Here is a 14,231-nt window from a genome sequence, read left to right on the forward strand (position 1 = left end):
CCTTCCTTCCTTCCTTCCTTCCTTCTCTCCCTCCCTCCCTCCCTCCCTCTCTCTGTCTCTCTCCTTCTCTTAATAATGAATACTTAAGTCCACCTATTAGTTCACTTTAATAAGCATTTACTTTCAGATTTCTAGATAAGGTTCAATCAAGACCCTGATAATACTTGTTTGAGAATCCATCAACCAATGTTTAGAAATGATTAATAGTAGAGGATTCCTGTTTGTACTAAAGCCGGGAGCTAAATCCTTGTCACTAAATGCAGGGTCATTCACAGGCTAACCCAGCACGACTCCCCGCTGTACTAGAATGTCAGACGCTTCAAAATGGTACCTGTAGAGACAAGCCTCTTCTTTGAACCTCAGATTTGGTTTTATCCATCTATCAGAGCGTCAGAACTGCTGGCTTAGTTATTTACATTTGTTTTATGTTCAGCTGTCTGCTTGATTTATACTAATGTGATGTGTTCCCTTTCTCTCTTCAGCTTAATAACTGGTTTATATTTTGTTTTGATTTTTCAGTCCCGTCTTTTACCTTCACACCAACAGGTACATATTTGCACTTAGCCTCCTCCTCTCCTTTGTTGGTTTGGCATGTGTTGTACTATTGTGTTTCTGTTTTTATTTCATTTTCTGCAGTTAGTTGGGGGAAAGGACTTAAAATGGAATACGGTCCTTCATTTACTCATGTCAGGCATGCATTTGAAGTAGAAATGATTGGTGTTGCCTTTCATCCGTTTAATACAGTTATTTATTCATGATTCCACATCGCATCCTAGCCTTGTTTGCACGTGTTTCATTAGATAGACACTCTGTTTCTACCCTCAGCATGATTTAACATGCTAATGATCTTATTGATTATTTCATACTTGGCAGTGCATTTTTTTTACCCTTAACTTAAGCCTTTATGTTTTCCAACAAAAATTTCTCTCCCTTGCAATTCTCTGTCCACAGAATCAACATTTTTAAAGGGAGTCAAAATACCCAGCACATGTGAAAGATAAAACTTTTTATTTTCCTGAAGTCAGAATCCTAATATTTTGTTCTATTCAATTTCTTTCAAAGTGGGTCCTCTTCTTTCACATCACCTTTTAGTAAAAGATGTACCTGTAGTCTTGCCTCCTCGGTTTTAATCCATTTAAAGTAATCACTGGAAGCAGTTATCTCTCCTTAACACACTCCCCGTTTGGAGTTCTTCTAAGTAGCAGAATTTGGCAGCTTTTAGAAACATGTTTCTTCTTAGAAAATGTGTCTGTATTTACAGAAAAGCTAATCTTCTTAACCTCTTGCCTAACTGTGTGCAAATCTGTATTTGTTATTGCTAAATTTTTATACCCATAATTCATTAGGCTGAGAATGCTTCCAAGAGCATTAAAATATAGTTTCACTATATGTACACATGTCTGATGAAAATGTAATGGGAAGGGGTTCTACAAGCCACAAGAAAAAATAGGTCGTATTAATTAACTGCCACAACTTGACATATATCTTTGTGTGTAGAGAGAGAGAAGGTTTATTTGAACATTTATCTTTGTCTTTCTGGTACTTCTTCTGGGAAAATAGCCTAGTCATTTTTTCCCCCAAATTTAAGATTCCAAATATATATTTATATGTTTATATATATATACTTATATGTTTATATATATACACATATATATACACATATATATACTATATATATATAATGTGTACATATATATGTATATATACATATGTATATATATGTATATATGTATATATATATGTATATATATATATAATCATGAAATCATACGATCTAATAATTTAAAGTAGAAAACTATGGGAATGGGGATGTAGCAATGCATAATAGTTATATTTAATAAGAGTGCACTGAAGTTTGCTTTTACTTAGTTCTTAACTTTATTGTCACATTAAGAAAATAAGAGTAACATATTTAATGTTATACAATCTTAAAAAATACTAGTTGAATCAGAAATCTACGTTCTGTGATGGTTTTTGTAATGCTTCTAAGTAGAAAGGGAGAAAATATTCCATTTTAAGAAAGATGCTCATGGATGTGATAGCTTTTGATATTTAAACATAAACCTGTCTATTAATTGTTTCTTTCTCTCTCTCTCTCTCTCTCTCTCTCTCTCTTTTTTTTTTTTTGTAATATTCTAGTAACTTATCAGAGAGGCGGTGAAGCTGTAAGCAGTGGAGGGAGGTAACTATCCTGCTTGTTTTGTAGATCCTAAGGGAAATTCCAGGTATCTCATCTTGGCTCCCTCAATGACATCACTTTCTTTGCATAAAAGGTTGAAGTTGAGGATGAAATTTGTTCAAATCTTTTAGCAATACGCCATTCCGCTGTGCTTGTGGAACCGAGCTGGTTTGTATACAAAAGCAGTGGATTGGAGCTGTTGCATCTCAGTGAATGGACACCAGAGGGCGCACGTTAACCGGGAAAGACAAACTTGCTGATTTAGCGAATGATTAAAAGGAGTTAAAGTAATTAAGCAATGGCATTTATGAAGATTAAGAAATATAGCTAGTTAACAGACACTATCAAAGAGAAAGTGTTCATTTGAAAACCTGCTGAACACAGCATTTGCTCATAAGTTGTTGTAGGTTAGGTTTGTTTGTTGTTGTTGTGAATTCAACATAGTTCAGCTCTCGTGTTGCAGGAAAATATGTTGAGATAAAAGAAGAAATCTGGGTAGCTTGTTAATACAGAGATTTTTTCCCTCTAATTAAAATGAACCTCAATCCTATATTTATGATTTTTTGTAATTATTATTCAGTGAACTTTAATATATTCACAGAGAAATCAGAAATTGATGTGACAGGCAGCTTAAAAGAGCTGAAAAAAGGTATATGTATGTGAGCCACGCTTCTGCATTTTCTATAATAAGATGATTTTTTTCCCCCAAACCAGCAACATCTAGCTTAAAGTGTAAGAACAAAAATCTTCCAACCAAAACCATTTTATAATTCAAATTGAATGAACTTACTGGGTGTTCGGCTTTGCACAGTTGGATGTTGTGGATGGAATTGGAAAAGACAAAAACGAGTAAAATACTCCAAGAAGCATACCATCTGATGAAAAAATTACTGAATTTAGTATATGACAAAGAATGATTTTTAAAAAAACGTTGATCACCTTTAACCAGTGCTGCACAAATTTGGGTATCGAGGGCTAACCTTTTCTTCCCAGGTACCCGTGCTAGCTTGCTGTTTTCATTCCTGTGAAACAAAGCCAGTCCCTGAAAGACTGAAAGCTAGGAGGTCTTCATAAGGAAGAAATTCACTTGATGCAGGAATTAAACCAGAGCCTGGTTTTGCATCCAGGAGAGTTCCATCTAAATTGTAGCCCAGATAGTCATGAAACAGCCGCTGGGCATCACAACATTCTCTCGTGGATAAATCTGGACGGCCTGATTATAGAACCAGCTCTCTACATGTGTATGTTCATGACTGTAGACTTTCGCTTTTATCTTAACCATAGCATATAAAGTGTGCTGCGCTAGCTTCTGTACATGGGCACATGTACAGACTGTCTCTCACTCTCTCTCTCTCTGTCACACACATACACACACACACACACACACACACACACACACACACACACACGCCCACACGTAAAATATTGCTGGTTGTTGTTCTAAATGGATTTACAACCTAGATAGAGCAAGTTATCAAACAGGAACTAATGGAAGGAATCCATAGTTACAAATAGCAAGTTTCTATAGCAGGACTGAAAAATTACAAGCTATCAACTGAAAATTAACAAACTGAACTGACTGTCCATTTGGAAAGCTTGCTGTATTACCATACAGAAGTAACCTTTTAAATTTAAAAATAGGATAACAGTGAAACTTCTGTATTTCAGATGCCAAATATTTTAAAAGCAAAATAGCAAATGAAATGACAAAAGATGCTGGAATATTACAGAGGCAACAGATAAATAAAGATCTTAGAATCCGTGCTCAAAATGATAGCTACAGACACAATTTTAAATGTATTTATTCATCGAATGTATTTATTGAATGTCTACCATGTGACAGGCACCGTTCTAGTTGCTTGGGATGCATCAGCGAGCAAGTCAATAAAAATTCCTGTTCTTATGAACTTTACATTAAGTATGGGAGATAGAAGATAAATAATAAAGATTAAAAAAGTGGACTACAGTATCAGCAGTTGGTAAGGGCTTTGGAACAAATAGATAGAGCAGAAGAGGAATCAGAGGTACTTTAGGAAGAAGTCTCATTTCCTAGCCAGAGTATGTATGTGGAGGGGGAGGGGGAGTTGCAGTGGGTGCACATGTATATCTGTGTTCTACGATTCCGTGTGGAAAGAGAAGGGGCAGCGATCCAAACTCCTGCACTGTCTCCTCTCACGTCCATACCTTAAACACTGGTTTCCCTCGGGCATCTCAGAGTCTGTGACCCTGCTCTGACCCTCCCACCTCATTCGGTTCATGATACATAAGTTAAAATTTCTTTTTTGATGTTTATTTATTTACTTTTGAGAGAGAGAGAGAGAGAGCACGAGAGGGGGAAGGGCAGAGAGACAGAGAGAGAGAATCCCAAGCAGGCTCCACATTGTCAGCTCAGAGCCCGATGTGAGACTGGAACTCATGAACTGAGATATCATGACCTGAGCCAAAATTAAGAGTCCAACGCTTAACCCACTGAGCCACCCAGATGCCCCACCCAAATCACAATGTCAAGTCGTCCTTTCTTCTGCATCCATCATTGCCTTTGTTGAGCCCACTTTTTACCCCCTTCACTATCGCAACGCTGTTTCACATCCAACACTTGTTCTCCCCTGCCTAATCTGTCTCAAAAGCTCCCAGCAGCCCTACCTTCATCTATGTTCATCAGCACTACTTCCTGTTTATTCCTTTGCCCATTGAAGCCAAAATGATATTTGGAAATGCATATTGATCATGTCTCTAAGTTGTTCCAGAGCCTGCTTTTAATAGAACCCACCATGTTTAAAATATCAAGTCCAAATTCAGCATAGCATGTGAAGCCAGCAACCTCTAGTTTTTGCAGGTCTGTTTCCCATGTCTAAGTGCCACACCCTACAATCCAGTGTCAGCCCACCTGCCACTCGCCCCTGTTAGATTCTCTTACATATCTTCATTTCATCAGCCTGGAATGTGTTGCCCTCCCATGTCTGTTTCCTGAGCTTCACCTGCTGTGTTCTCCATGAACTTTTGTGCTGTGCAGATACCACAGTTAAGCACCTAACATAAGGTAATGCAGTGATCTTTTGTTTATATCAGGGTTCCGCAGATTAGGGCTCCTGGGTCAAGTCCAGTCGGCCACCTGTTTTGTAAATAAAGTTCTATAGGAATACGGCCAGACTTATCTGTTAATGTACTGTCCAGGGCTGCTTTCCCACCACAACGGCAGAGCTGAGTCATTGCAACGGAAATTATAATAAGGGAGAAGGTTGACCCCGAAAATCTTTTCTAGTTCACAAAATTGTGAATTGAGCTCTTCCCAGAAAAGGGAAAAAGAGGGTTGTGGTAAGCAGAGACGGCTGGCTTCCCAACTTAAAAAGGGCCAAAGGCTTGTGATATGATCCAGGAGAGGACCATAGAACTATTAAGTAGCTGTTCTAATTCATTTGTTTTCCCTACCTCAAAAATTCCAGTCACCTCTTCCAAAAACCCTACTTAAAATCCCAACCACAGCATAAACATGGGAACACCCGAGAAATCCTGAAGAAATGAGTAAGAAAATCAAGCCAAACAGGTAGAGAATGCCAATAAACCATTTCCTTGCGGTGGGAGGTGACAAAGAAGCAGAGCTCAGGCCTTGCTTCTCTCTAAAATACTGGCCACTCTTCAACCTATCCCTTGCTCCTTCCAGCACTTCAGAACTCTGGCAGACTATTAAAGGAAAGAGGAGACAGTCCACAGACACTCGTGTACTGTGAGGCCCCCGTACCATTTTCTCCAGCCCTGGCACCCTCTGGTATTTTATTTTGTGGTTTAGGATCTTAAATAGGTTGCTGTGTTTTGTTTTGTTTGAGTGAAGTGATTGGAGTATCTGGCGTAAGAGCAGCAGAGGAAATGAAAACTCTTGCTACATAATTATTTAAATGCAACGTCCTCTTTTTCTTTGTGACACAAATTCATCCCCTTCACATAAACTGGAAGATAAGTTTGGGTTTTATGAGCCCTACTGTCTTCCCTTCCCTGATAATATTGTCTTTTGAAAGACAAGGAAGAAATAAACAAAACTCAAATTATTAGTGTGAAAATACAACATCTAATAGTATGAGGTAAAAATATGTATTGTAGACACATTTTAATTACTGTAACCAGAACTGAGTTTTGCTTCTGCTTAATTTCTTATTGTTGGGCAGCTACATCTGCCTCATATATACTGGATCATCTTAAATGCAGAAAAATAGCCTATGAGATCTGTAGTTTAACAAGACCCTAACACCCTTACCATAGTAGTGGCATATGACCTTGACTTTTTCAGACCCCACTGAAATATACACACGGCATTTTAAGATTCATTATGGGTCAATAATCTATGCTTCACCTTCTTCCCCAAATAATTAGTATTCTAAATACAAGTTAAACCAAAGCCAGAAGGTGAATTGCTAATCCTACTTCCTGTTGGAAGTCACCCATACATATGGAAAGTTCTTTCAGTTTATGATGATATAAAAACGTTCACTTTAAAAGTACTTTCCTGAGGAATCATAAATATTGTCTACTCCTTTTGAAACATAGAAGTCGGCTGAAAAATTTCCACTTGACCCATACACTAGACCCATAATATCTCTACAGTGTCAAATACGGAAATTTATTTTTAATAACTTCTATAGTGACAAGGTTTAAGTTCAAGAGAAAATAAAATAAGGAAAGTTAAAGATGACTAGATGCAGAATTTCCATACCCAACAACTATTTCAAAGGCTCCAGATATCTTTGATACAGCTTGCATTTAAATGTTTTTAATTTCCACAGCTCAGCAAAATTTCTCTTCAAAGCGTTTTTATCAACAATGTTACTAGTATGTTTACTCAATTTTAACAGCGGTTATTTTGAATTTCAAGACTGCAGACATTTACCCCACTCAGTCTTTTATGTGAATGTTTAAGGACTTTGGGAAATTTCAGCACGCCCCACTATGTATGTTTATAGTATCTGGGATTTGAGTGTGGATTCTAGAGCCAGAGTACTTGGGTCTGATCCCAGCCCTGTCACCCACTCAATTCCCAAAGCCATACACAAGTTCCTTAACCTGTGTCTGAGGAGTTTCCTCATCTGTAAAATTTGGATAATAGTAGTAACTACTAGGTAGTTCTAAGAATTAAATGAGTTGATATGTGTGAAGAACTCAGAACAAGATGTCACTCGTTGTAAACAAAGAGCAAATATTCGTTTTTATGACAGATACATATACCCATATGCACACATACATGTGTATACAGATGTATAAATGATAAATCCATGTTCTTCATTTGGAGTGAATTATTCTTCAGATACCCATCACGTACGTAGTAAGTTTCCTCAGTTCCTGTGTGTCATGGAACCATGGAGGGTGAAGTGTCAGGTTCTTGCTTCGCAGGTTAATGAGATGCATGGTGATGTCGTTTCAACAAAGAAAACGAAACCCTGAAGAAAATGTCTGCAGCATCTCACTGCCAGTCCAATTATGGTGGATCTGACCCCACACCAGGCACCATCACTTCTTTCGCTGAGTTATCAGTCAGAGTCAATGTTGGAAAAGGACATCAGGAATGCCACTCTTTTTTTTTTAAGTTTATTTATTTATTTTTATGTGGGGGGAAGGGAGGGCAGAGGAACTGAAGTGGGTTCTGTGCTGACAGCAAAAGCCCGATGCGAGGCTCAAACTCATGAACCCCGAGATTGTGACGTGAGCCGAAGTCGGACGTGTAACCAACTGAGCCAGCCAGGCGCCCCTGGAAGGGCATTCTTCAACTCTACGTCTCTGATGCTAGTGGTACAGGGCTCCTATTAATAACCATTGTTGTGCTTGGTTTTCCCAATGCACAGTGAAAGAGCATTAACATCTGTTGTGCCAAAAAAGACATGAACACTGTTTCTTCTAATGGACATTTTTTGTTTTACCAGATTTAATTCAGTAGCGTTCCTTTGTTTATGTAGGAATTTATGGCGTTTTACATTGTCACCATCAGAAACTCTTGACAGGCTTACAGAACTGTGCACTGAAACATTGAGGAGGCTCTCTGCAAAATGTCACAGAGCCTCCAACTCTGTTCCTGAAACATGGTTTTGAAGAAAACTATGCAAATGTGCTTCTTGTGAAGGATCCGTTGTCTAAGTAAAGGCGCTTGTTCTGTTTTTTAATGAAGTCGTAAGAAGAATCATGATTTTTTAATGGGTCAAGAAAAGGAAGAAATGCAAACTGCCTCACCTATAATATTCTTTAAGCAGCTAAAACACTAAAAGATATATGTATCTGTATTTTTAGCTTCCATGTTTGATTTCTAGTCACTGTGAATAAAGGAGAGCATTGCAAAGGGTACCGTATCTTAAGTCTGAGGCCCAACTGAGCCAGTTTACAAAGTTACAGCCATGTTAACTGAGGGACACCCCAGGACATTACATCACATTATAGTTATCTTGTCTGTAACATAAAAGGAACGACTATATCATTCAGCCTAGTTGACCAAGTTATTTGTGAGGCTAATGAGATGGAGACTTTTTTGGAAGTTTGAATAGGAAATGATATTTGCTATTTGTAAAACATGTGCTTATATATGTATATATTCTTCCTTCAGGCCAGGACTTCTGAACATCGGTGAACCTGCCACACAGCCATGGCTGGCCGACACATGGCCTAATACTGGCAACAGTCACAATGACTGCTCCATCACTTGCTGCACTGCAGCCAATGGTAACAGTGATAGCAACCTGACCACCTACAGTCGCCCAGGTTAGAGATGCAGAGACCGCTCGAGATGTATAAGCACCAGAACTGGCCACAAGAAGATAGATTTCTTCCCCTCTTCCTACATTGGAAAGGAAAAATTGATCCACATTTTTATAAAATGTTGACTATTACCTAGCAGATTACCCTGGCTGTATATTGTCTTCATCCCTCTATCTCCACACTTCACCGTCCACCAGGGTTTCCGAGAAAGCCTGGGAGAATGGAGAATATAAACCCTAGAGTAGATAGCAAATGAGGAAAAATTAAATTGTATGAAGCATTCATCTTTATGAGGATGTTTGTAGTTACAATTACAGTTATTCAATTATTTTCAAGATTTGGGGAATAAAACAGGTCAAAATGTTTATAAATGTATAGTTAAAGTGAACCAAATTCTTTTTTTTTAATGTTTATTTATTTTTTGAGAGACACAGAGAAAAGGCATGAGCAGGGGAGGAGCAGAAGGAGAGATAGACACAGAATCTGAAGCAGGCTCCAGGCTCTGAGTTGTCAGCCCAGAGCCCAACACAGGGCTTGAACCCATAAACTGTGAGATCATGACCTGAGCCGAAGTTGGGTGCTTAACTGACTGAGCCACCCAGGTGCCCATAGAGTGAACTAAAGTCGTTAATAGCAGTAACAAAAATAATAGCAACTGTACAACAGTAATAAAGAATTTTAAATGAAATTTAACTGAAATTCCAAATCAGATTTTTATCATATAGACGTAGATGCTGAAGATATGAGAAATACATATCTTTTGGAGGTGTGAATGCATAAATTTACTTTATACTGTGTGTTTTTGGTTCAGAAATAGGCGAGTAAATTCACAAAGGTTTCATGCTAAAACATGACTTTAAATTATAGATATAGAGTATGAAATATCTGAAGGAATAAATGGAAAATTACGGAGTTCTTACCAAAAAAAAAAAACAAAACAAAACAAAACAAAATGAAAACCTTCAAAATTCACAATATGGGAAATACTAATATAATTATAAAGAATCAAAAGATAGGAGTATAGAAGCAAAATAACCCATGGGACTAAGAAAAAGGGATATAGAAGATGGCATGTAAGTGAAGATGTCATGTACCATAAAAAAACAAATCGTAGAGCAGTCTGTATGTTTAACCTTAGAACAAGTCCACAGTCTCCATTGGATATGGCTATGGACGTGACATATCCATGTGACCATGTCCCTGTTCTCCAAGGGCCCATATTCTAGTTGTACAGATAGGTGCTCACATGATTGCAAATAAAAGAAAGACTGTTCTCAGCCCTTTAGGAGACAAAAGATGACAAAACTCATTTAAATTAATATGTAGAGCTGTGTTGGCCAGTATGGTAGCCTCTAGTTACAGTTGGCTATTTAAATTTAGATTGAACAAAGTGCAATTTAAAATTCAGTTCCTCATTTGCACCAGCCACGTTTCAAGTATTCAGTAGGCACATGCGTGTAGTGGTTCCCATATTGAACAATGCAGAATAGAACATGTCCATCATTTCATTGAATTCTATGGAATCACACTCATTTAGAAAGATTGGTGAAGAGAAATGAAATTGGCAAAACTGTATGGATTTTAATAATATTTCTTAACCACTGTTCAATAAAACTTTATACCTAAAAATTAGATTTAGAATTACTAAGGGCCAGGTGAGTCAAATATTCTTGTTCCCGGATCATTTATTGTTAAAATGAAGAGTAGTTGAGTTGAGTATTATAGAGAAGTTGCACATTTTTATTAAGATTATATCCACATTTACATCTTTAGTAGTAGCCTTGATAATTTATCCTCAAGTTATCCAGCCGAAAACCAATCTTTAAGGTGATTGTTAATCTTTAAGGTGAGCTGTTAATGTTAGTGCTGCTATGAATTACATGAATTAAATAATGGTATTTTTAACCATTGTAACTTGACAACTTTTTTTACTTAAAAATGTTTTAATTTTAAATTATGATTTTAGTTCTTCCTGCTGTTTTAATATTTTCAACTGTAGGCTTTAAATATTTCTATATGTATCAATTATTTCATTTTCTAATATTTCAACAAAGAGAAAATTAGAGGGAAATTGAAATAGCAGACATATTAGATATTATTTCAGGTTTTCTTTGATTACATTAGCCTGGTTACTTAGGCTTCATTTCGTCATCATTACTGTCATTTTATACTTCTTGGAGTGTCATTATAAAACCATGAAAAAATGATCATATAACATCCTTCCTTGATAACGATTACCCTATATGACCAAGAGAAGAACTAATAAAACTATCCTAAACACTATTTACCTATCCCTTTACCTCTCTTCCTTATATTTTTTGAGTAGAGTTACTTCATAAAATATTAAAATCTCAAGTTCTTTGCTGTGTAGGCAGAGTGGTTTTTTTTCCCCCCCTTTGTTTGGATTCTCAACATACATGTGTTGTTCTATTGCTTCAACAACTAGTACCTTCAGATAGGTAACTCCAGACTAGAAAATATAAATTTGGCACATACAGATATTCATGTGTATATCATTTAAGTGGAATTCCTATTACGGGGGTTGTTAAAAGAAAACTATCTTAAATTGGATGAACATTTACTACATAGCACTAGCAAAAGTTCAAAATTATTTTGTCTCTATATAATTTCTCTATGCCCTCTCTCATTTCCTCAGATTTTAATTGCCTTCTTTAGAAAGGACATATGAATACTTAGCCCTTTCTATTGATCTTAATTAAACCCATTTTGACTTTACATAACAATTTTATTGCGACTCACGAAGCTACTTACAAAGAAATTTAAAACGAATAACCATGCAGAATGACTTTTTCCTTTTCCTCTCCGTTGCACATAGCTGATTGTATAGCAAATTATAACAACCAACTGGATAACAAACAAACAAATCTGATGCTCCCTGAGTCAACTGTTTATGGTGATGTGGACCTTAGTAACAAAATCAATGAGATGAAAACCTTCAATAGCCCAAATCTGAAGGACGGGCGTTTTGTCAATCCATCAGGGCAGCCCACTCCTTACGCCACCACCCAGCTCATCCAGTCCAACCTCAGCAACAACATGAACAATGGCAGTGGGGACCCCAGCGAGAAGCACTGGAAGCCACCTGGACAGCAGAAACAGGAAGTGGCACCAATTCAGTATAACATCATGGAGCAAAACAAACTGAACAAAGGTGAAGAGCTTTATTCCCATGCTTTTCTTTCTTGGTCCCCTTAACCCTTCAGCACTACATGTCCAGACTTCTCTGGGACGAGCAAGTGAAATCTTCCTTTTGTTACTCACAGTTCCTTAAGTCTTTGTCTTCAAAGTTTCCAGTGTCAAAGAGTTAATTAGCACAACAATAACCTTGGAAAATTGATTTTATAATAATATATAACTATTTTCAAATGGTTTTGAGATTAATTCAAATTTAATCGTAGGTGAGGGATTGCTTGGCGCAATCTTTTATTCATAAGGCAGATGTACAACCGTCCCAATACCTCACATTTTAAATAAATAGACTATCCCATTCTTTCCACTGGAGAATGGAAGATAATTGCTTCTATATGGTCATATAAACGAATGGCATTTTTATATCCAACTGAAGAAAAAAAATTAAATTAAGCTTGAGCTGGAGAAGTGGTTCAGTTTGTTGGATTTCTCCTACCTCGTGTGGTTACTAAGACTGCTGCACTGTATGGGTTTAGAGCCTACATTTTTTTTTGGTTGACTTGATTGAAGTCTGTCAGGATAGAACCTAAGATAAATGTTGTGTTAACTGGTAGCAGCAAAATAGTATTTTATAGCCTGAGGGGGATGTTTCTCTATTATAGTATGTGTGTGCGTTGGAAGAGGTATGTATTTGATTTCTTTGTAGTCCTATAGGCTACTGTTTTAATAGCAATGACTTGCAGAGTTCTACCTCTAGGGAAAAAAAGAAATCCTCTAATATGAATAGATCAGGGCAATTTTGCACAGGTGTCCAGGTAAATGATACCTTTTATTGTAGAAAATTAGAGCCACAGGTTTATTTTCTTTAGCCTTGAGTTGTGACCATTTTCTTCAAAAATAAAATGTATGACAGTCAGAGATTACAAAAAGGTAACTTTGAGAAATATTCTGTTTGTTCAAGTTAGTGTTGTATATTTTAACGGTAGAGTCATCCAGCTTTTTTCTAAGTTTAAGAAAAACACTTGATTGGCATAAAAATCCAGTTCGGTAAATATTTGTTAAGACTCTTGTACAAGATCATGACAAAGGCTGACAAAGGTGGAGAAGACAGTTTCTGAAGTCCTGTCATTTACAGTGGGAATTACAGCTATTGTTATATTACTCTTCCTTAGTATATGGCTTTACTGTGGACTTTGGAAGGCTCTGACAGTCCTCTAAACAAATATTTCAGAGCTCTTTTTTATTGTTTATATACTGCTTGTAACAGACTTGGTATGTCAACTGTGGTAAAGACCCTGGAATGCAACTAAACTGACAGATTATGACTCAGTACATTCCAGTAGCAAATTTATCATTTGGATTTTTACCTTTGCCTAAGTAAGCAGAAGCATTCCTGTGGCAGATTGAGATACTTTGTTTTCTTATCATGGATATGTTTTTTTTTTATTAGATATAATCTTGCTGACAGGTTTCATGGGTTTTTTTTATTCTAAATTTTTTAAATGATTTGCAGACATGGTACCTTCCTGATTTCTAAGGGTTAAAATTATTTTGTTGTTAACATTTTTAAAGTTAAGAAGTGAAGCAATTCTGATTTCTGCCTTAGCTGATTTGAAAATATTTTAAAGAGAAGAAATCGTCCCTCATATGATTTGTTCATACCTGTGTTTAGTCTGATTTATATGAAGGAGATGATGCAAAGAAACTGTATTTTATAAATCTTAAAGGAAACGTGCCTATCTTTCTTGACTTTTCCTCCTTTAGACTTACATACAACTTAGAAAATGCTCAACATATTAACTTAAAAGCCTAATTGCTGGTTAATGACTAAGGCATCAAAGAGAAAGTAAAAGTGGTGTTTTTTTTTCCATCTGAAATGTCTAGATTATCGAGCAAATGACACAATTCCTCCAACTATCCCGTACAACCAGTCATACGACCAGAATACAGGAGGATCTTACAACAGTTCAGACCGGGGCAGTAGTACATCTGGTAAGTATGGAGAACCAAAGAGAAAGGCAATCTCTCCTTTTAAAAAGATGATATCTTCCAGGATTACAAATTGAATGTGAATCAACTGATACACACATATGGCATGTTTAATCACTATATATAAGTTGAAATTTTTCAGGCATCGGTCTTATCACTGCAATTTGAGAGACAGTCCATTCAC

At 36.8% G+C, this 14,231-nt stretch overlaps 1 protein-coding gene across 4 annotated transcripts in view; it reads left to right on the forward strand.

Moving 5' to 3' along the window:
* ROBO1 (roundabout guidance receptor 1) overlaps window positions 1–14,231 on the forward strand; it is a 409,245-nt gene that overhangs the window by 359,002 nt on the left and 36,012 nt on the right. The window contains exons 19-23 of one of the 4 annotated variants that reach the window (XM_047875011.1): window positions 520–546; window positions 2,140–2,182; window positions 8,757–8,911; window positions 11,910–12,080; window positions 13,943–14,050. In XM_047875011.1, coding sequence (XP_047730967.1) covers window positions 520–546; window positions 2,140–2,182; window positions 8,757–8,911; window positions 11,910–12,080; window positions 13,943–14,050 — 504 coding nt within the window. Of the gene's footprint in view, window positions 1–519; window positions 547–2,139; window positions 2,183–8,756; window positions 8,912–11,744; window positions 12,081–13,942; window positions 14,051–14,231 lie in introns of all 4 variants that reach the window. The other 3 variants (XM_047875009.1, XM_047875012.1, XM_047875010.1) reach the window with 3 other exon arrangements.

The sequence above is a fragment of the Prionailurus viverrinus genome, chromosome C2, assembly GCF_022837055.1.
Source record: "Prionailurus viverrinus isolate Anna chromosome C2, UM_Priviv_1.0, whole genome shotgun sequence".
Lineage (NCBI taxonomy): Eukaryota > Metazoa > Chordata > Mammalia > Carnivora > Felidae > Prionailurus > Prionailurus viverrinus.